The sequence below is a fragment of the Trachemys scripta genome, chromosome 17 (assembly GCF_013100865.1).
Source record: "Trachemys scripta elegans isolate TJP31775 chromosome 17, CAS_Tse_1.0, whole genome shotgun sequence".
In the NCBI taxonomy this organism is placed as follows: domain Eukaryota; kingdom Metazoa; phylum Chordata; order Testudines; family Emydidae; genus Trachemys; species Trachemys scripta.
Genome location: NC_048314.1, coordinates 3583042 through 3604638, shown reverse-complemented (window position 1 = coordinate 3604638; position 21597 = coordinate 3583042). Strand labels below are relative to the sequence as shown.

At 53.9% G+C, this 21597-nt stretch overlaps 1 protein-coding gene across 1 annotated transcript; it reads left to right on the top strand.

Moving 5' to 3' along the window:
* Positions 1–149: 149 nt before the first annotated feature.
* On the top strand, positions 150–21541 carry BSPRY (B-box and SPRY domain containing). The gene is made up of 6 exons (XM_034752160.1): positions 150–505; positions 2328–2426; positions 3971–4201; positions 11474–11499; positions 14198–14322; positions 20563–21541. Exons 1-6 carry the CDS (start codon positions 239–241, stop codon positions 21087–21089), a joined length of 1275 nt encoding a protein of 424 aa, XP_034608051.1. The 5' UTR covers positions 150–238; the 3' UTR covers positions 21090–21541.
* The last annotated feature ends 56 nt before the right edge of the window (positions 21542–21597 follow it).

Genomic DNA, 21597 nt, shown 5'->3' with positions numbered 1-21597 from the left:
GAGAGAGAGAGAAGCTGTCGGTGCCTGTGTGTGACAGAGCGCGAGCAGGGCTGTGTGTGTGTGTGCAGCACTCGGGTGTGCGCGCAGGGCGGGTTCGCTCTAACTTTGCCGTCACCTCCGCCTGCAGCCCCGCCCGCCGGTCAGTTCCCCGCACCTGAGACAGGTGCCGCCCGCTCCCAGCAGCTCCCGTGTCCGCCCGGGAGCGGCTCCGGCTCCGTCCTGCCGCGAGCGCGGGCCCATGGCGCAGGAGGGGACGGGCCTACCGCCGCCCGTGGGCGCGGAGCCGGGGAGCCGGAGCCAGGCGGGGGCAGCCGGCGGCAGCGCCGGGCGGGCGGAGCCGGAGCGCGCTGCGGGGCTGGCCGGGGAGAGCTGCCCGGAGCACGGGCTGGAGCTGGGCTGGTTCTGCGCCGCTCACCGCCGGCTGGTCTGCGCCCAGTGCGCCAGGCTGGGCGGCTGCCGCGGCCACCGCGTGACGGCGCTGGAGGAGAAGGCTGCGGACCTGCGGGTAAGCGCGGGGCGCGGAGGCTGGGCTGCTGCCCCAGCCCCGCCCGGCCCCCGGGGAAGGGGAGGGTGGGGCTGGGCCGCCGGCTGCCTGGGGGCGCCCCACGCCCAGCATCGCCCGCTGGCCTGGATCCCCTCCGGGCGCTCCCCCGCAGGCAGCCCGCCGCGCCGTGCGGAGCAGCCGGAGCCGCTCCCCGGGCGGTTGAGAGGGAGAGTCCGGCGCTGCCCGTGAGCGCAGGGGGCTGCCGTGGGGCCGCTTCCCAGCCCTGGTGGGTGACGTCCCCCGGGGCTCCGGCTGCGTGTGACTGTAGCGCAGAGAGCCCAGGTGTGCCAGGCGCTGCGCAGACACGTGCTGGGAGACTGGCCCCCGGAGAGGCCGGGTCCCCCTTTGGCGCTGGGCTAGGGTGGGGGTCACTGCGAGCGCCCCGCCGAGGGAGATCAGCACGGGGAGGAGGGACAGCTCTGCGCAGGGGTCGCTGCATGAGCCGAGCCAGCCCGGCCCGTGGCCGGACTTGCAGAGCAGCTGGTGGGCACAGGGCCCGGGGCTGACCGCTCACCCACGGGGGTTCCCGTCACCTCCTTCGGTGCGTGCCGGGTGTGACTGTGACCCTGACAGCGGCCAGCACCAGCCAGTCTTCCTCTAGAAACTGATCCTGGGAAGTGCCCGTCGCCACAATCTCCTGTTTAAAAAAGTTTCAGCCGTCCAACCCGAGAGCAGAAACAATACCGTGTGACTGAGGTGACCAATCACACATCGTCAGGAGTGAGTAATGGGACTAGGACCGCTTGTGAGCCCCCGCTGACCTGTTCGTATCACCCATTGGCAGAATACTTCTGAGGATCAAGCAGGTGCGCAGGGATCTGGGCCTGGGCCTGGGCCCTCTCTGCGGTACCCTGGGAATTTCAGGCTAGATCAAAATAACACAAATAAAGTGTAAAGGCCTCCTTGTTCCTGTGGGTTGGTTTTCACATCTAAACCCAAATGACAGGTTTGGTTCCCAGCAATCACACAGGAATTGCCCTATTGCCAAGGGAAACGACAGATTTCAAAGGCAAAACTCTGGCTCAGAGTCTGTTCTGGCTAAACTGTGCTTGTTGCAGGAGGGGGCAAAGGCTGCTTTACACTCCAGAGCTTGGGCTGCCCATTCAGGGCGTAAATTAGAGCAGCCCCAGGACTGCTCCAATGTATGTTTGGCTGCAACCGCCCTCCAGAGTCATCCCAGTTGAGAATAGTAGGAGCTATTTTGATCTGGCCATGCCTGCACCCTCCCCTCGTGCGCACTCTATGCCAGTGGCTAGGGAGGTGGCTAAAGCCACTCTGGCAACTCTGCTGTGTGGAGAAAGCCCTTATGCCAGGGATAGTCCCAGGGGCCATTTCCACTGAGGTTCTGTCTCATCACAATGCCAGAGTGATGTAAAGGAACCAGAACATGACAGAGAATCTGGCCTAGGTGATCTGCATGTAACCGTTTCTCCCTTCCTTCCACCTCTTCCTCTCGCACAGATACTGTCACTGGCGATTGGGAGTCCAGGACAGGTCTTACCAATTAAAACCCACTAACTTTTAGGGATATTTTAGCCCATTTGTGACTTTTTCAGGCAAGGATCGGGGTTTTATTACAAATCTGGGGTTTATTTCTTTGTGTAAAGCTGACTGCAATGGGGCTGAGAGCCGGAAGCTCCCGGGCCCCTCATGCAGCCTGTGCTCTAGTGGAGGGACGCTGTATGACTACAACACTTCTGCGAGCTGAGCGCTCACGGTGCCCGATGGGCAGAGGATGCTCCGAGAGAGGCTGTGAATCCAGAGCTCTGATTCTATATTTCAGAATAAAATTGTGGATCAGTGTGAGAAGCTCCAGCTGCAGAGTGCTGCGATCACCAAATACATGGCCGAGGTGCTGCCGGGGAAGAACCAAAGTGCTCTGGTAATTCTCTTTTCTCTCCATGGCACGGTAATGGGGACTTGAGCTTGCTAGTGCAGCCTGCATCTCACAGGTGAACACTCCCCCACTCAGCAATAGTAGTGCTGGCTGCCCAGGGTTGCTGAGATGGCTTTACTCTTTGGTTACTGATTTTATTTAGGCCCTTCTCCCTATCTGACCATCCCCCAGAGCGAACAGACCGGTTTGCTTGGTCTCCTGCAGTGTTAACCCCAACTCTGCTCCGTGAGGCAGCCAGCTGAGTGTGGGCACTGTACACATTGCCCTGCTTCCAGCACCCTCTCTGCTGCCCCGTCCTCCTGAGAGGACCTTGGCCTGGGTTCTGGGGATGTGCTCGGGAGCCGAACCCTGAAGTTTGCTATTGAATTTGCTCGTCTCTCAGGTCAGGTGGTGCTGCTTCCCGTGCCTCCCTCGGGCAGCGCTTTCCTTTAAAGCGACCGTGTCAGGATAACAATACTAGGTCTATTTCTCCCTTTCGCCGAGGCCACGTTACACCTCTCTGGCAGCATCTGTTTCATCCTACACTGATTTTAAAGCCCATTTCCCCTGCGAGAGCAGGGGAAAGTGGCCGTAGCATAACTGAGAATCCGGACAGCTATTTCTGTGTAAATACTCTGTGGGTATGGCTATGCTTGTAATGCCACAGTGTAGACGTTATTCCCTATGCTTCTCCCATCGGCCTGGTTTATCCACCTCCCCAAGAATTCTTCCGTCGACCTAGCACTGTCTACACAGGACTTAGGTCGGTTTAACTACGCCACTTTGGGGGGTGGATTTTCCATATCTCTGAGCGATGTAGTTATGCCGACCTAATTTTCTAGTGTAGACCAGGCCTGTGTTAGCAATAATGGCTTTGAACACTTCAATGACCCTAACTTCTCCTGGTTCCCTGCTGTTGCCTGTGCGTCAATAAAAGGCTAGTCAGTTTCAGTTTTGTTTCAGTCAGTTCACTTCCAGCCTCTCCTGCCCTCCTGCAATGGCTGGACTGCAAAGACTGCACAGACGTGCTTCAGTTGGAGCAGAGCCACTGCTGAGTGAATGGTGGGCGGGGAGGGGGGAACGGCAGCTGTCATGCCTAATCCTGCAAGCCTCCCTAATGTGAGTTGAGTCCAGTGGGACTGCTGCAGGGAGCCAGAGCTGCTGTGCTGCACCAGGCGTTGCAGGCTGGGCATTTGGCACGTCAGCATGAGATCGTTTCCCTAACATTACATGGTGTAAAACTTGTTTTTTGTACGAAGCTGAAATTTGGGCCTTGCTGGGTGTCTAGTTGGCACTTAGTAGCCATGGCGATACCAGCTAGTGCCTTAGAAACACCATAGCTGGTAGGTAGAGCGGCCTGGTTCCGATCTCACATTGGTTTACACCACTTTAATCCCGGTGATTTCAGGTGGATTGACGCAGCGTTAGAGTGCACTGAAAGCCAGCTCCGGTGGTAGCTTTCCAGCGTGCCAGTGGTACTGCAGGTAGTGCTTGCTGAGCTGAGGCAGGGGCGCCTGACACCTCTCCCTCCCCTGTCCTTGCTGTGGCAGGGCGCGGCCAGCTGGGCCCGGGAAGTGGTGATCCAGAGACTGATCTTTGTGAGAAATGTGTGTGAGAACGAAGAGCAGCGACTGCTGGAGAAGGTGCACGCGGAGGAGGAGAGGACTCACCAGAGCATCCTGACCCAGCGAGCTCACTGGACCGAGTCCCTGCAGAAACTGGCTGCCCTCCGCACCTACCTAGTGGACATGATCACCAACCTGGATGACCACGGCCTGGTGGTAAGTTCCACAGTCATAGAATCATAGAATATCAGGGTGGGAAGGGACCTCAGGAGGTCATCTAGTCCAACCCCCTGCTCAAAGCAGGACCCATTCCCAACTAAATCATCCCAGCCAGGGCTTTGTCAAGCCGGGCCTTAAAAACCTCCAAGGAAGGAGACTCCACCACCTCCCTAGGTAACCCATTCCAGTGCTTCACCACCCTCCTAGTGAAATAGTGTTTCCTAATATCTAACTTAGACCTCCCCCAATGCAACTTGAGACCATTGCTCCTTGTTCTGTCATCTGCCACCACTGAGAACAGTCTAGATCCATCCTCTTTGGAACCCCCTTTCAGGTAGTTGAAAGCAGCTATCAAATCCCCCCTCATTCTTCTCTTCTGGAGACTAAACAATCCCAGTTTCCTCAGCCTCTCCTCATAAGTCATGTGCTCCAGCCCCCTAATCATTTTTGTTGCCCTCCGCTGGACTCTTTCCAATTTTTCCACATCCTTCTTGTAGTGTGGGGCCCAAAACTGGACACAGTACTCCAGATGAGGCCTCACCAATGCCAAATAGAGGGGAATGATCACGTTCCTCAATCTGCTGGCAATGCCCCTACTTATACAGCCCAAAATGCCGTTAGCCTTCTTGGCAACAAGGGCACACTGTTGACTCATATCCAGCTTCTTGTCCACTGTAACCCCTAGGTCCTTTTCTGCAGAACTGCTACCTAGCCATTCCGTACCTAGTCTGTAGCAGTGCATGGGATTCTTCCGTCCTAAGTGCAGGACTCTGCACTTGTCCTTGTTGAACCTCATCAGGTTTTTTTTGGCCCAGTCCTCTAAATCCTCTAAGTCCTGTACTGAGGAACCGGTCTAGCCTGCAGCCAGGCTTCTCTTGCTGCAGCTGATGACTCTTGAGCGCAGCAGTTCGGCAGCTTGTTGCACTGACAACAAGGAGGCCAGAGTTCAAGAGAGACTCGGGTTTGCTTTCCTGGGAAGCAGCTGTGGCTACCCAGGGAGTCACCTGGCTGGAATCACCGGAGAAATGTGGCTGCCCCGTAAGAGCTAGGAACAGGTGAGGGAGCTTCTGAAATGTTCCCGCTGGTCTGCGGGTGATGGGAGAATATCAGAATTGTCTTCCAAGCTCGGGATGCACCATCCTTTGGATGCAGGGCTAGAGCAGCACTAACTGCTGCATTGCTTCCTCCTTGCCTGTTCTCCCTTGCAAGCAGATGGGACCACAGGGGCCCAAGCAGGGCCTCAGCGTCTGAGGACTGGACTCGGGAGTCAGGAGGGAGAAGGCCAGCACATGATTATTCATGGGTTTTTCTAGTTCTTTGTTGATTTTAAACAGCTCCAGGCAGGTCTACACATAAAACGCTGTGCCGGTGCAACTGCACCGCTGTAGTGCTTTAATGAAGACGCTCTAAACCGATGGGAGAGAGCTTCTCCTGTCGACTTAAATAGTTAATAGGCTCCATAAGAGGCAGTAGCTGTGTTGGTGGGAGAAGCTCTCCCGCTGACATAGTGCTGTCTACACCGGCGCTTAAGTTGGTATAACTGGGTCGCTCAGGAGCGTGGATCATTCACCCCCCCCCGCCCCGCCCCCGAGCGACGTGGTTATACTGAAGTGATTTTGTCGTGCAGAGCAGGGCTCGGTCTTTGGGACCCTGTCTTTCCCTGGAGAGATCTCCTGCAATCTAACAAACCTTGGTGTGAGGGAACTTCTCCTACTCAGTCTGCACGTTCCTTTGGCTGGTTCCTTCCCATTAGTTATTAAATCACCTTGGATCACCTTAACAATTCCTCTCCAGTCAGATGTTAGCAGGCAGTTATCCTGTTTCCCCGACCTTAAGCCATTGCTTAACTTCATTTAACTTTAAGTGAGTGGCAGAAGCTTTGCTCTCTGGCTGGTCAGTGGAGTGAACCAGTGGTGATACGAATAACGGTGAATCTTTTATTCCGCCTTCTGGTATTGGCCAGTCAGACTTGTCCCACCAGAGAGACGGGAGGCTGCAGCACGAGATCTGTTAAATACCAGCCAGCAAGAGAGTACCGGGTGAAAAGGTCTGTCTGGCTCTTTGCTGCGTAGCAGTGGTGGTGGGTGGGGGCAGTGTGAGGCTTGTAAATGTTTCCACGCTGGGTCAGAGGTTGGTCTCTGGCGGGAGCTGACACTTGATGTTAGTGTGACCAGATGTCCCGATTTTATAGGGACAGTCCCGATATTTGAGGCTTTTCTTGTATAGAAGCCTATTATCCTCCCAACCCCTGTCCCGATTTTTCACACTTGCTGTCTGGTCACCCTACTTGATGTGTCAGAGGAAGGGTCTTGCAATGCTCTACTCAGGAGTGCTGCGTGTTTGTCTTTTCCTTCCTGGCTCTGTGATGCTCAGACTATGGCCTGAAGCAGGAGAGACGAACACACTGACCACACGTATAGCTACAAATATGATTGATCCTAGAATTGTCCGGCCCTGGGATAGGATTCTCTAACCCCCACAATGGAAAATGCCACCAATTGATCACACACCGTGCTAAGAAATCTTCCTGAATTTACTTTGGCTAATTAATGCAGGCTCCATAATGAGAAAGCTGATACAAATGTGAGGTTTGGCTGATAACAGAATGATGTCTGGTTTGGAGCTGTCTTAGGCCTTTCCCTGAGGAGATGGGGACCTGGGACAGACTGTGGGGGCAAAGTACAATTGCAGTCAGCATCTGAGATGCCATGAGTCAGACAGCTGATGGGGGGGCTGTACTGACTGTGCTAAAGAGCTGCGCTTCCTGTGGGTTTAAATGCACTGAGGCGTCACTGCTGTGTAGTTGCCAATATGTTAAACAGTAGTTCTCAATCGATAGATTGTGGTTGTGCAGAAGGCACTGCATGTTCTGGAGCTCCCGGCCTGTGGAAATGGCTGGGCTGGTCCATCTGGCCCACAGAAATAGATTTCTGTTAATGGTGTCTTATCACTACTGCTCGGGCTGCCTTTGAGGGAGCCCAGGATGTCCTTTCCCTGTGGAAGCGGGGGAGGGACACCACTGACAAGTGCTAGTGGCAGGGTCCCACCCCGAGGTGCCGAGGGAACGATGCAGCAGGAAGAGGCTCCTGGGTGCAGCGGGAGACCCCGGAGCACCGAGGAGTTTGGATCCAGAGTTGCCCTCACACCCTGACCGAGGTCTCCCACGTGTTTCCCTCACACCAGACAAGCCAGCTCTGCTTTTGAGAGCAGCGGTGCCAGTCTGTGGCTCATGCAGTGTCCAGCCACCAGCAGCTCCCTATGCCCTGCCCACACTGTGCTGGCTCTGAGCACGCAGAGCCCTGATGGCACTATGGGAAATGGAGCCCAAGAGGCACTAGAGGATGTGCCCTCCCCCAGCCTGAGCCGGGAAGAGGGAGATGGGCAGCACAGGGCGGGGGATGGGGCTGCTCTCCCACAGGGCCCAGGAAGGACAGTTGTGCTTCCCACAACCCAGGCCAGCAGGAGAGAGGGGAAACCTCTGAAGTGCTGCAACAAAGCCTTCTGGGATGGATGTGGGGCTGGGGAGCTGGAGGACTCCTGCTGCAGATGGCCTGACTGCAAGGCGCCTGCACTGAGGGGTCTCGGACGCCAGTGTGGGAGGCACGTTAGATAACAGAGCAGCTGGTAGAACAAGCACCAGGGTGGGTCTCAGGAGACGGAGCCATCAGGACGAGGGCGAGAGGATCCTTGGCTACCTGTGCCAGGCAGATTTTCCTGCTGCAGGAACTTATTCAATTCACCTGCTTCGGGCATCGCCAGCAGCACAGGCTCAATCCTAGGAGGCAGCTTTAGCCATTTTCAGGGAGGGTGAGGGGTTCGCTGTGACACTGTCTGTGCCGGGGCGGGCTCGGCGAGGGGGATGGAGGACTTGGGAAGACATCCAAACCCACTGAGCCCTTTGCATAAGTGCCCAGGGAGAGATTTTATTGTGTGAGAACAATGACAATCAACGGCATCCGGTAATACCAGGGTATAAAATATAGAATGACAGGGTAAGTCACACTGGTCGGGGGTTGACACTCTGTGGGAAAGCATAGGGCCAAATATAGTACAACTCTAAATTAATCAAACTGTGCCATAGAATCACTATGCATACAAATTCCATGCTTGAATAATAAGAGTATATAGCTGCAGGAATATAGTACCGACCACCTGACCAGGATGGTGATGGTGACTGTGAAATGCTCCAGGAGATTAGAGAGGCTACAAAAATAGAAAACATAATAATGTGGGAGATTTCAACTATCTCCATATTGACTGGGGACATGTCACCTCAGGACGGGATGCAGAGATGAAGTTTCCAGACACCATTAATGACTGCTTCTTGGAGCAGCTAGTCCTGGAACCCACAAGGGAAGAGGCAATTCTCAATTTAGTCCTGAGTGGGGCGCAGGATCTGGTCCCAGAGGTGACTAGTGCTTACCCGTTCCGTACTAACAACCATAATGTAATTCCATTTAACATCCATGCAGGGGGAAAGTACCAAAGAAACCCAACACAGTAGCATTTAACTTTAAAGAAGGGAAACAACACAAAAATGAGGCTAGTCAAATGGAAATTAAAAGGAACAGTCACAAGAGTGAAATGCCTAGTAAACTGCACAGAAACTACTTAAAAATACTGTAATAGAGCTCAGACTAAATATGTACCCAAATCACATCAAACAAAACAATAAGACCAAACAAATGCTACCATGGTTAAACAGCAGCGTCAAAGGGGGTTCGAAGCAAAAAGGCAACATTTAAAAATTGGATGTCAAATCCTAAGAAGGAAACTAGAAAGAAGCATGAACTCTGGCAAGTCAAGTGCAGGCCAAAAAAGAATTTGAAGAGCAACTAGCAAAAGACACAAAAACTAACAGCCTGTCAAAGGCTGTGGATACACTATGCAGTTTTTAGTGACGCAGCTGTTCTGCTAAAAGCAGTGCAGTGTAGCTGCTGTTTGTCGGCAGGAGAGAGCTCTCTTGCTGACAAAAAACTTCCACCTCCCATGAGCAGCAGCGGCTTCGTCGGCAGGAGAGCACTGTTCACACTGGTGCTTTTCGTCAGTAAAACTTGTTGTTTGGGGGTGTGTGTTTTTTTTAACATGCCCGACAAAAGTTTTGCTGATGAAGTGCCAGTGTAGACAAACCCAAATAGTCAGTGAGGCCTTTGAATGATCGAGGTGCTAAAGGAGCACTCAAGGAAGCCAAGGCCATTGTGGAGAAACTAAATAAATTATTTTCATTGGTCTTCATTGCAGAGGATGTGAGGGAGATTCCCACACCTGAGCCATTCTTTTTAGGTGACAAATCTGAGGAACTGTCCCAGATTCAGGTGTCAATAGAGGAGGTTTTGGAACAGATTGATAAATTAAACAGTAATAAGGCATCAGGACCTGATGGTATTCACCCAAGAGTTCTGCGAGAACTCAAATATGAAGTTACAGAACTACTTGTGGTACGTGACCTACTGCTGAAACCAGCCTCCATGCCAAATGGAGGATAGGTATTGTAATGCCAATTAAAAAAAAAAAGGCTCCAGAAGAGACCCTGTAAGCCTAGCTTCAGTACTAGGCAAATTGGTTGAAACTAATAGAAAACAGAATTCTCAGACATATCGATGAACATGATATGTTAGGAAAGAGTCAACACAGCTTTTGTAAAGGGAAATCGTGCCTCACTAATCTATTAGAATTCTCTGAGGTTGTCAACAAGCATGTGGATACGGGTGATCCAGTGGACATAGTGTACTTGGACTTTCAGAAAGTCTTCGACAAGGTCCATCACCAAAGACTCTAAAGCAAAGTAACCAGTCATGGGATAAGAGGGAAGATTCTCTGATGGATCATTGATTGAAAGATAGGGAACAAAGGGTAGGAATAAATGGTCAGTTTTCACAATGGAAAGTGATAAATAGTGGTGTCCCCCCGGGATCTGTACTGGCACCAGTGCTGTTCAATATATTCTTAAATGATCTGGAAAAAGGGAATGGTGAGGCAGGAAAGTTTGCAGATGATACAAAATTATTCAAGATAGTTCAATCCAAAGCTGATTGCGAAGAGTTACACGGGGATCTCATAAAACAGGATCATTAGGCAAGAAGACATTGATAAATGTAAATTAATGCACATTGGAAAACATAATCCCAACTATACATACAAAATGATGGGGTCTAAATTAGCTATGACCACTCAAGAAAGATCTTGGAGTCATCGTGGAAAGTCCTTTGAAAACATCTGCTCAGTGTGCAGTGGCAGTCAAAAAAGCAAACAATATTAGGAACCATTAGGAAAGGGATAGATAATAAGACAGAAAATATAATAATGCCTCTATATAAATCCCTGGTACACAGAAACCTTCAATGTTGCCTGCAGTTCCGGTTGCTCCAGCTCAAAAAAGAGAGATTGGAACTGGAAAAGGTACAGAGAAGGGCAGCAAAAATGAAAAGGAGACTTCTGAGACTATTGATTGCCACAGTCTCAGGTTTCATTAAAAATATATATGAGTTTCTAGCTTTAATGGTTGCAGAGGGAAGCTTTTAAATGGGACCAGAATGCTCCTTAAAAGCTCAGAAACCAGAAGGCAATAAAATGATCACACTTTTGATTATTTTTCGGAATCATGTGATTTCTAAGCTAATCTGATTTGGAGGCTGAACTCCTGATTTCTGAGTGTTGGCGGTTGGTGAGGCTGAAACAGAAATGATTCCATGACCTCAAGAAAATATGAGAAAATAAAAAGACCGGGGCTGTTCAGCTTAGATAAGAGATGACTAAGCAGGGATCTGATAGAGCCTAATCGTGACTGGTGTGGAGAAAGTGAACTGGGAAGTGTTATTTACTCTTCACATAACACAAAAACCAGGGGTCACCCAGTGAAATTAACAGGCAGCAGGTTTAAAACAAACATAAGGAAACATTTCTTCACACAGCGCACAGTCACCCTGTGGCACTCCTTGCCAGAGGATGTTGTGAAGGCCAAAACTATAACTGGGTTCAAAAAAGAATTAAGTTCTTGGAGAATAGGTCCATCGACGGCTATTAACAACGATAGTCAGGGCTGCAATCCTATGCTCTGGATATCCATAGCCTCTGACTGCCAGAAGCTGAGATGACAACAGGGGCTGGGTCACTCAGCGACTGCCTGTTTTGTTCGTTCCCTCTGAAGCACTTAGCACTGGCCACTGTCAGAAGACAGGACACTGGGCTAGATGGACCATTGGTCTGACCCAGTCTGGATGTTCTTATGAGAATTTCAGCTTTTATGATTGTCTCTCTCCTTGTCCCCAGCACGCGGAGCAGGAGATCTTCGAGAGGTGAGTAATCAAATGTTCACGGCCCCTCCTGACTCACTCTCCCCATTCTGTGAGCACAGCGTCTCACACCACGGCTCGTGTGCAACATAGAGCAGCACGTCATTGCCAGATAGCAGGGGACTGACTGGTGCTGCTTTTGGTCAGGGCATAGTGCCAGGGAACTGAGAAGTTGCATGCATATAAAATGCCCCTTGCCCAAAATGTCCCACTGTGGCTTTGCCTCTTGTGCTGCACTATGGCTCAGACGTGGGGACCTAAATTCTTCTGTTTGGCACCTAGAAATCCTGGTGGCCAGGACACACCCAGTGGATCTAGATGTAGTAAAGCTGATTTCCACAGATGCCCGGGACACGCTCACACAAGTGTGCTGCACACATAAGCACACGCTTTTTCACTTTCAGCAGCTGATGATTTGGGGCTTTATCTAGCTCCCATTAGAGCCTATGGAAAAGCTCCCCTTGTCTCCCCTAGGAACGTGCTGGGGACTGCCTGTCCACAGAGCCTGCCGTGCTCTTTACCTGCGGATGGGCCCAGTACAGCATTGCACAGAGGGGTAACAATTTAAAGCTGTCTTCAGCCTTCTTGGTTGAGGGCTCTGCATTCACGCAGCCTCCTTCTTAAACAGACAAGTGAGGTGCAGAGTGAGAGCCTGGCAGCGCTGCCACTGGTACCAAGCACCCATTGCTCTGTCTGTGCCCGTCACTGCTCCTGAGAAGGGGAACCTGACCTGGCCTAAGGCGATGATTTTACAACTAGGATTGAAATTGGGCTGTCCTTCACTGGGTGGGCATTGGGTGCTTTGAGTGCCCCCTAGGGGTAGTTCTAATTATAGTTCTTCTTAGCACTACCTGGAATCCTGATTATTTACTCCTGAGGGCATTCTGCACCAAAAAAAATAAAAATTCTGAGCACAATATTTTAAAATTCTGCAAATTTTATTTGTCAAATAAATATGGAGGCTCCAGCCTGGCATTGGGGAGCACAGACCACTGGCTGCACAGAGGTGGGAGATCACTGTGCAGCTGCACTCTGGAATACAGACTCAGCAGTGAGGCTGCACCCAACCCTGACACAGCGAAAGGACTGGGCCTGCCCTAGAGACACCCCCAAGCCCTTCCCCTCCATGCCAGGTGCACCAGGTGTGGGCAGGCAGACTCAGCAAGGCAGAATCCAAGTGTGGAAGGCTTCATATGGGGGGGATCCAGGTGTGGGTTGAGAGGGTTCTGTGTGGGGCAATCTGGGTGTGGGCAGCTCAGTGGGGGATCCAGGTATGTGGGGGGGATCTGGATGCACAGGAGCTTGTTGGGGGGTTCTGGGTTCAATGGTAATGGGCCTCTGCAGGGGGTCCAGGTGAAGGTGGTTAGGGCACAGCGGGGGTGTGTGTCTGGGCATGGGGCGGGGGGGGAGAGAGCTCGGCAGGGGGGTCTGGGTGTGGGGGGTGCAGTGGGGAGGTCCAGATGCTGGGGGAGTGGGGCTCAGTGGGGTGGGGATCCAGGTGAAGCTGGTTGGGGCTCATTGGGGTGGGGATCCGGGTGCGGGTGGCTCGTTGGGGAGGTCCAGGTGCAGGGGGTGGGGGGCTCATTGGGGGGTTCTGAATGTGGGGGGGTGAGGCTTGGCAGGAGGGTCAAGTATGAAGGGGCCTGAATGTATGAGGGTTGGATGGATGGGGGAGCAGCTCCCTGTAGAAGGATCCCTCCCCCTGAAGCTGAGGAACGATGGGTGTAGGAAGCGGGGCAGGGGAGGAGTTTGCAGAGCTTCCTACAGCTGGGGGAGAAATCTGGGGGTGGGTCTGACCTGGCCCCAGATGCTGTCTAAGGGAAGAGGAAGCCCCATCCTCTCCAGCCCAGCCAGGACTAGCAGCTGAGCTTGGCGCAGGGTAGGAGCCACCAGCCATGTCTTCCCCAGTCCCACCCCCTGCCTCACAATGATTTACCTCTCTGCTGGCTGCCCTGGGTAAACATACTGCTGGGGAGTGTCACATGACTGCTCTTGTGGCTTCCCTTTGCTTCCCCTTCAGAAAGGCAGTTTTCTGTGGGAAAGCGAAGAAATCTGTGAGGGACATACATTCTGTGCATGTGCAGTGGCGCAGAATTTCACCAGGAGTAATTGTTGCACATTTCTGCCTTCTGCCTGAGCAATAAAGCATGGCAGGTGATTAGCAGCAAACTTCAGGGCCTCAGCCTTTCCTTACGAGCCCAATAAACACCATGTGTGTGCCACTTACGGTATGGATTTGTCTCCTTTCCATGCTATGTCAGATCCTTCAGGAGTCTCTCTCAGCATGTTACTTTGCTGGCTGTCCCTCCCCCATAGCAATGCGGCTTTGTCTATAAAAAGCCTTACAGGAAAATCTGATTGGCCCACCTTAGCACGTTCATAGTACACCCCCATTCAGTGGAGCTGTCTCAGACCGATTTGCTCTGTGTTGACTGGAGCTGTGGGAAGCTGAATGACTCGCTGGTACTGGGGTTTGTCTGTTTATAACTGCCTGGAGTCAAACCCACCTGAAACCAGCACTGGGGATTCTAGATGAAGAGACGCCTCGTCCCTGGTGTCACTTCACTGCATTCAGTTGTACCCCAGGGATGAACCTGGCTCGGTATCGTTGAAGTAGTTCCTTGTGACTCTAGGTTGTGTGTGTATCTTCCAGCACCTAAATCAATCCATTTCCTAATAAACCCTCTCATTCACTTCCTAGGACAGAGGCAGCGGAGGGAATCCTGGAGCCGCAGGAGTCCGAGAAGTTAAACTTTAATCAGAAATGTGTTCAGAGTCCATTACTGCACCAGCTGTGGGCCTCTGCTGTTCTCAGCTGTGCCACAGGTCAGTGTCTTGCTCACAGCCGCACATTCCTCTGGGGACTCCTGGCAAGTTGATTCATTCTGTGCCTAAGCAAACATCCTGGCTGCATGATGTTCATGCTCCCCAGGTTTGTGTGCGTGGAAGCAAGTGGGTGTTGAGAGTCAATCTGTAACTTCAAAGCATGCTTCAGATTCACTGCATGCACTAGTGCACTTGACGCCAGAGAGATGTTTGTTAGTGGGAATTCCTCCCCCACCGGTCACGATTCTCTCAGCAGCAGCGATCACTAAAGAGAACAGAGCTGATCCTTGTTTGCTTCAGCAGGGAGATGCTAAAGAGAAATGACCTAAAGTACAAAAGTGAAGCCAGCTCCTTCAAACAGCACTGGCCCAGAGCAGAGGCCCAGGCCTAGCTTTAAAAGACCTCATGTTAATAGCAGTGTTGCCAAATCTCACCACTTCATTGCAAGGCTTGTGGATAGCGGCTATTTTACTTAAAAACCCAGATCCTGGACACTATTGATTATGTGACAATCTCAGCTTTCCTTGAAAAATAAATGAGTTTCTAGCCCTAATGGTTGCAGAGAGAAGCTTAAAAATGGGACCAGCGTGCTCCTTAAAAGCTCAGAAACCAGAAGGCAATACAAAGAACCTGCATTGGATTATGTTTCGAAATCATGTTGGTTTTTTAAAGCTAATCTCTTGATTTGGAGACTGAGCTCACGATTTCTGAGTGTTCGGGGTTGGTGAGGCTGTAGCAGAAATGAGTGCATTTCGGGAGGTTGTGGAAGCTCCTTCACTGGAGGTTTTCAAAAGGAGGCCGGACAGCCATTGGCCTTGACTTGAATGGCTTAGTCACAACAAATTCTGCATCTGGCAGGGGGTTAGACTAGATCAGTGGTTCTCAACCAGGGGTCCGGGGCCCCTGGGGGCTGCGAGCAGGTTTCAGGGAGTCTGCCAAGCAGGGCCTGTGTTAGACTTGCTGGGTTCCAGGGTAGAAAGCTGAAGTCCCACCACATAGGGCTGAAGCCCAGGGCCCTGAGTCCCGCCACCCGGGGCTGAAGCCTAAGCAACTTAACTTTGCTGGGTCCACTGTGGTATAGAGCCCCGGGCAGTTGGCCTGCTTGCTGCCCCTTAATGCCAGCCCTGGCTTTTATATGCAGAAAAACAGTTGGTGTGGCACAGCTGGCACGTGGAGTTCTTATAGCATGTTGGGGGGTGGGGGGCTCAGAAAGAAGAAGGTTGAGAACTCCTGGACTAGCTGACCCTTGCAGTCCCTTCTAGCCCTATGGTTCTATGATTCTATGTAGTGTAGATTGACTAAAGAGGCCTCACAAAGCATAGCTCATAGATTCAGAGATTTTAAGGTTATGGGGACCGTTAAATCATCTGGTTTGATCTTCTGCAGAACACGGGCCATAGGAGTTCATCATGACGAAGGGCTGCTCAGCATGGGGACGTTTACCAGCACAATCGAATTACAGCAGTAGTTATACTGGTATAACTCCCTGGTATAAGTCTGGAGTAAGAGCGTCCACACAGGGAGTTATGTTATACCAGTATAAATAAATCCCCCTCCACAGACAAGACCTAAAGCAGAGGCCCCAGCGTGCAATGCTGCTTGGACCCAGGTGTGCCTTCTGGGAGGGGTAGTCTCTGGGGGCTGCCCCTCTATATTAAAGGTGAGGGAGCCCACATTCTGCTCCCCTTTGTGTAAATGCAGTGCCAAAGTACGTAAGAGGGTGTTATAAAGCAGAGGGTGATCAATTGTTCTCCTTATCCATTGAGGACAGGTTGGACATTAGGAAAAGCTTCCTATCAGGGTGGTTAAGCACCAGGACAAATGGTCTAGAGAGATGGTAAAATCTCTGTCATTGGAGGTGTTTAAGAACATGTTGGACAAACACCTGTCAGGAATGGACTAGTTATTATGTAGTCCTGCCTTTAGTGCAGGGGACTGGACTACACGACCTCTTGAGGTCCCTTCCAGTCCTATGATTCTATGATTCTAGTTCATCTGCTGCTAATTCACCCACCATTCCTGAGGGGGCTTGGAGACTGCTCCTAGATTCATCAATTCCAAGGCTAGAAGGAACCATCTAGTCTGACCTCCTCCATCACACAGGCCATGGAACTTCCCCACAATAATCCCTAGAGCAGAGTGCTTAGGAGATAATCCAGTCTTGATTTAAAAATGGTCAGTGATGGAGAACCCACCACGACCTTGGTAAATTGTTCCAATGCGTAATTACCCACTATTAAAAATAGACTTCTTAATTTTCCAATTTGTCTAGCTTCAGCTTCCAGCCATTGGCTCCTGTTAGACGTTTGTCTGCTAGACTGAAGAGCTGTCCCCCCACACAGTCACCCCTTAATAGACTGAGCTCCTTGGGCCTATCACTTTAAGACAGGTTTTCTAACCCTTTCTGTTCCTGCCCCCTCTGAAACCACGGCAGCAGGCTCAGGTCATTAGGCTGCCGCGCTCTGAGTACCAGATGCTGGTTTGTTTCCGGGTCTTACAAAAGTGATCCTGCCAGGTGCAGGACATCAGTGCAGCTGAGGGTGCTCAGGACCTGGCAGGATTAGGCCCAAGATGAGGTGAGCATGCTATTCCCCTCCAGCCCCGCCCCAGCCCAGCCCTGCATGTCTGCCTGGGAGGAGGTGACTCACCTGCTCCCAGCCTTATCTTTATGATGGTGTCTTAAGACACAAAGCAAGTGAAATGGGGGAAGGGCCAGGGGAGGCCCCAGCAGATAGAGCCCCCTGCCTGGCAGGGAGCAGGACCAGGTGACTGAGCAGAGGAGGCTGCAGCCCCAGCTCTCTACTAGAGGATTTGAAACGCAAATCGGCAGCCGCACAAATAGCAGATCTGGAGGGTGACGGGGTGATGCTGAGCTGGGTATCCCAGTGCAGCCCAGCCCAGCCCTGCATGTCTGCGGGGGAGGAGGTGACTCGCTGTATCCCGGTGCAGCCCAGCCCAGCCCTGCATGTCTGCGTGGGGGGAGGTGACTCGCTGTATCCCGGTGCAGCCCAGCTGAGGATGGGCTGCATGGAGGGAACATCCTGCACTGGAGCTGGGGGGAGGGATATGGTGCCGGATACCCCAGGCAGGGCAGGATCATCAGCAAGGGTGTTGGAGCCTTCCCGAAAGTGGAAAGGCCGGGGGCCCCTGCCCCTGAGGCCCCTCCCCTTTCCCCCATGGGCCCGCCCCCCACTCCTCTTCCCCTGGAGACTCCGCCCCTGGCCAAGCCAGAAGCAGAGCCTGGCCCCCCGCATCCCAACCTGGGTGAGGTAGGGCTGAAAGCAGCCCCCTGCCCATGTTCCTGCCCCCAGGTCTCCCGCCCAGCACAGGGGGAGGGACCCAGACTCACCACAGCTGCCTGCGCGGCTCTCCCTGACCCGGCTCCGGGCGGTCCTAGGGTTGCCAGGTGTCCGGTTTTTGACCAGAACACCCGGCCGAAAAGGGATCTTGGCGGCTCTTGTCAGCACCACTGACTGGGCTGTTAAAAGTGTGATTGGCGGGGCTGGCAGGCTCCTTACCCGACTCCATGCAGCTCCCCGGAAGCAGCGACATATCCCTCGGCTGCTAGGCGGAGGGACAGCCATGGGGGCTCTGCACGCTGCCCGCGCCCCGAACACCGGCTCTGCAGCTCCCATTGGCCGGGAACCATGGCCAATGGGAACTGCGGGGGTGGTGCCTGCGGTTGGAGGCAATGAGTGCACACCACACAGAGCCGCCTGGCCGTGGCTTTGCCTAGGAGTGGGAGGAACATGTCGCCACAACCTGTGAGCCCCCCGAGATAAGTGCCGCCCGCACCCCACACCCCACACCCCAACCCCCTGCCCCAGCCCTGATCCCCCTCCTGCACCCAAACTCCCCCATGGAGCCCGCATCCCCTCTGACAACCCAACCTCCTGCCCCAGACCTGAGCCCCCTCCTGCACCCAAACCCTTCTTTCCCAGCCCCACCCCAGAGCCTGCACCCACAGCCAGAGCCTCACCCTCTCCTGCACCCCAACCCCCTTCTCCAGTCTAGAGCCCCCTCCCACACCCAAACTCCCTCCTGCATCCCTGCCCTGAGCCCCATCCTGCACCCAAACTCCTTCCCGGACCCCACACCCCCCTTGCACCCCAACCCTCTGCCTCAGCCCGGAGCCTCCTCCCGCACCCTAAACCCCTCATTTCTGGCTCCAACCTGGAGCCCACACCCCCAGCCGGAGCCCTCACTCCCTCCCGCACCCCAACCCCCGACCCAGCCTGGTGAAAATGAGCGAGTGAGGGAGGGTGGGGGAGAGTCAACGACGGGGATGGGGGATAGAGTGAGCGGGGGCAGGGCAGGGGCAGGCCAAGGGTGCTCAGTTTTGTGCTATTAGAAATTTGGCAATCCTGGCGGGGCCTCAGAGCTGCAGCCCAGCCATAATTGCCGCACGGGCAGCTGGGAAATGTGCAGCAGACGATCCGCCTGCCCGCGGCCTGTGTCTTCGCCCCCCGGACGCCTCACCGAGGGCAGGTGGAGGGTCTGCGTGGCTCCCACAACTGCCCGGGCTCCATGCTGGCCTGGCCGGAAAGTGGGGCCTCGGGGGGCAGAGAAGAGGAAGGGGGCAGGGTCTGCCCTGGCCAGGCCCGTCCACTTTCAAAAAGGGGTGGGGGAGGCTATGGCCTGAGTTCCCTGTAAGCTGCGCGTCCGCACCCCCCTGCACCGCAACTCTCTGCCCCAGCCCTGAGCCCCCTCCACACTCTGAACCCCTCAGCCCCACCCTCACCACATGAATTTTTGTATGTGCCCCAATATGAAGGTGATGTGCATCACCTCCATATTGGAGCACATAAAATTCATTCCGCACATGGGTGGGACAAATTAGAGGGAACACTGGGTATGGCCCCCTAGACCCCCAGCCCCCGCCCCCCCCGCGGTTCTGGTGCCACGGATCATCAGCCGTGGTGACAGGTAGAGAGATCCCAGCCAGAAGGGACCCAGGATCCTCTATCTCAGTCGAGGATTGCAGCAATGGGGGAGTCTACACCAACGGGGTGGCTGGCTGGGCTAGGAATGGGCTCCTGCACACTGGGAGTAGGGCCAAGATCCCCCCTGTGCCCCCTGCCTCCCCTCCATCAGAGCTGAGTACTTGTCTGGTTTGCTAATCTTCCCGCCACTGGGCCCAAATCAACCATTCATCCCCCACTGCATTCTGGGCTGCCAAGAGCCAGGGCAGGGAACTGCGCCTACCTCTGGATCTGCACCAAGTGGAAACCAGCGCTTCCAGAACTGGGTGGGGAAAGTGTCCCCTCAGGGCCACATGCAGCCCCTGCCTTCATCGTGGGGAGCCCAGTGGCCAGGAGCCTAGTCAGGAGTGGGCCTGGGGGGAACCTCAGGTGTTGGATGGGGTTCTGCACCATATTACACTTCATCGTGGGGAGCCCAGTGGCCAGGAGCCTAGTCACGAGTGGGCCTGGGGGGAACCTCAGGTGTTGGATGGGGTTCTGCACCATATTACACTTCTTGTTTGAAAGGGGAAGGAGGCTGCCCTGGCACCAGCCCAGCCAGGAAGCCCCCTCGACCAGCTGGATCTTCTGCATCAGGTTGGGAGAGGGGGCAGATGGAAGCCAGGTGGTAGCTGTGGATGGGTGGTGGCCTGTGAATGCACCTGCCTCCTCCCTGCTTGGAAACAGGTTTGGCCAAAGCTGCCAGCCCTGTGGCCGTGCTGCCCTGGTCCCCACTGAGTACTACCCCTGGGACCAAGGCAGAGGTCTCTCATGCCTTGCCCTGCCCCTGCTCCATCTGCAATGTGCTGAGAGCCTGAGGCATCCCGCTCACCAGCCACCCTCAGCACAGAGCCACTCCAACCTCTGTGTCCCGGCAGCAGGGTGGGCGAGCACTGCGCAGGGGAGATGGCTCATAATGGATGGGATGGAGGGAGCCAGTCGGGACCTACTGCAGGCTACAGCTGGGAGACCCCTGGAGCCACTGCCCAGTGGGACTATCTGGGGTACATCTAACTTGTGCAGGCAGAGTCTTCCCCAGCATGCAGGGAGCCCCCTCCCCAGGGAGCTGGCCTGCCGGCCCTGGAAGGTGCTGCTGCTGGGCGCCAGAGGAAGCCGCGTGGCCACTTCACAGGGCTACTGCCTAGGAAGGCCTATAAAAAGGGGAAATGTGGACATGAGCCCAGCTCCCTCCCTGGCCCAGTGCTGCTGGGGGAGACAGGCTGATCCTGGCCGAGGTCCCGCTGCTCAGCCTGTACTGATTGTTTGGCTTCCCTCGCAGGTTTGGAAGAGGTTCACATAGATGAGAAAACTGTCAGCCCTCTGCTGGCCCTGTCTGAAGACAAGAAAACCTTGGCATTCAGCCCCAAGAAGACAAAGCCCTATCCAGACTGCCCCGAGCGCTTCGATCACTGGCCCAATGCCTTGGGCAATAAGGCCTTCCACAAAGGGACCCACGCCTGGAGGATCAGCGTGGACAAAAGCTGCGCGTACAAATTGGGCATTTCTTATGGCTCCTTGCAGCGCAAAGGGGCTGGCAACGCAGCCCGGCTGGGCTACAACCCCTTCTCCTGGGTGTTCTCGCGCTATGATAAGGAGTTCCGCTTCTCGCACAACAGCCATCACCAGGTGGTGGAGCTAGTCAAGTGCCCCGCGCAGGTGGGTGTCCTGGTCGACTTGGATGGGGGGGAAGTGCTGTTCTACGACCCTACTGCCTGTGTCATCCTCCACTCGCACCGTGAAGCCTTTACTGCACCTATCTACCCCGTGTTTGCCGTGGCTGACCAGAGCATCTCCCTCGGTCAGTGAACGAGGCCTGGCACAGGGGCAGCAGCTCACCCGCCAGCTCTGTGCGGAAAAGGGGGAGCTTTCTGCAGACGCACAATTTGGCACACCACCTGCTGGATCTTCAGTCACTCCAAGCAGCCAGGATGGGGCTGGCAGCCTGAATGCACTGACACCTTCTGTCCAGGGTGCCAGGGGGACCACACTGAGATTGCTCAATCAGGGCAAACTGCAACGAATGGGGCAGACGATCCCCCAAACTGGAGGTTATTTCTAATAATTAGATTCACCAATCCAGCAACAAAACAGCTTCTATAACATCGTCCTGGTTACTCAGAAGCCACAAACACATCCAGCCCTGGGCTCCCACCCAGACAGCCCAGTCAAAGATGATGAGGATTACTGAAAATCTTATTCATCATATAAAAAGTTCTACCAAGCCCAAAGGATTGGACACATTACCTGCCAAGTCAATGAATATTTCAGGTCTTACCCAAATACATTCTTACAGCCAATTCTTATTAACTAAACT

Coding starts and splice junctions, on each gene's coding strand:
- BSPRY (XM_034752160.1), top strand. CDS start 239: ATGGCGCAGGAGGGGACGGGCCTACCGCCGCCCGTGGGCGCGGAGCCG. Junction 2,427..3,970: donor GGAAGAACCAAAGTGCTCTG/GTAATTCTCTTT, acceptor TTGCTGTGGCAG/GGCGCGGCCAGCTGGGCCCG. Junction 11,500..14,197: donor GAGCAGGAGATCTTCGAGAG/GTGAGTAATCAA, acceptor TTCACTTCCTAG/GACAGAGGCAGCGGAGGGAA.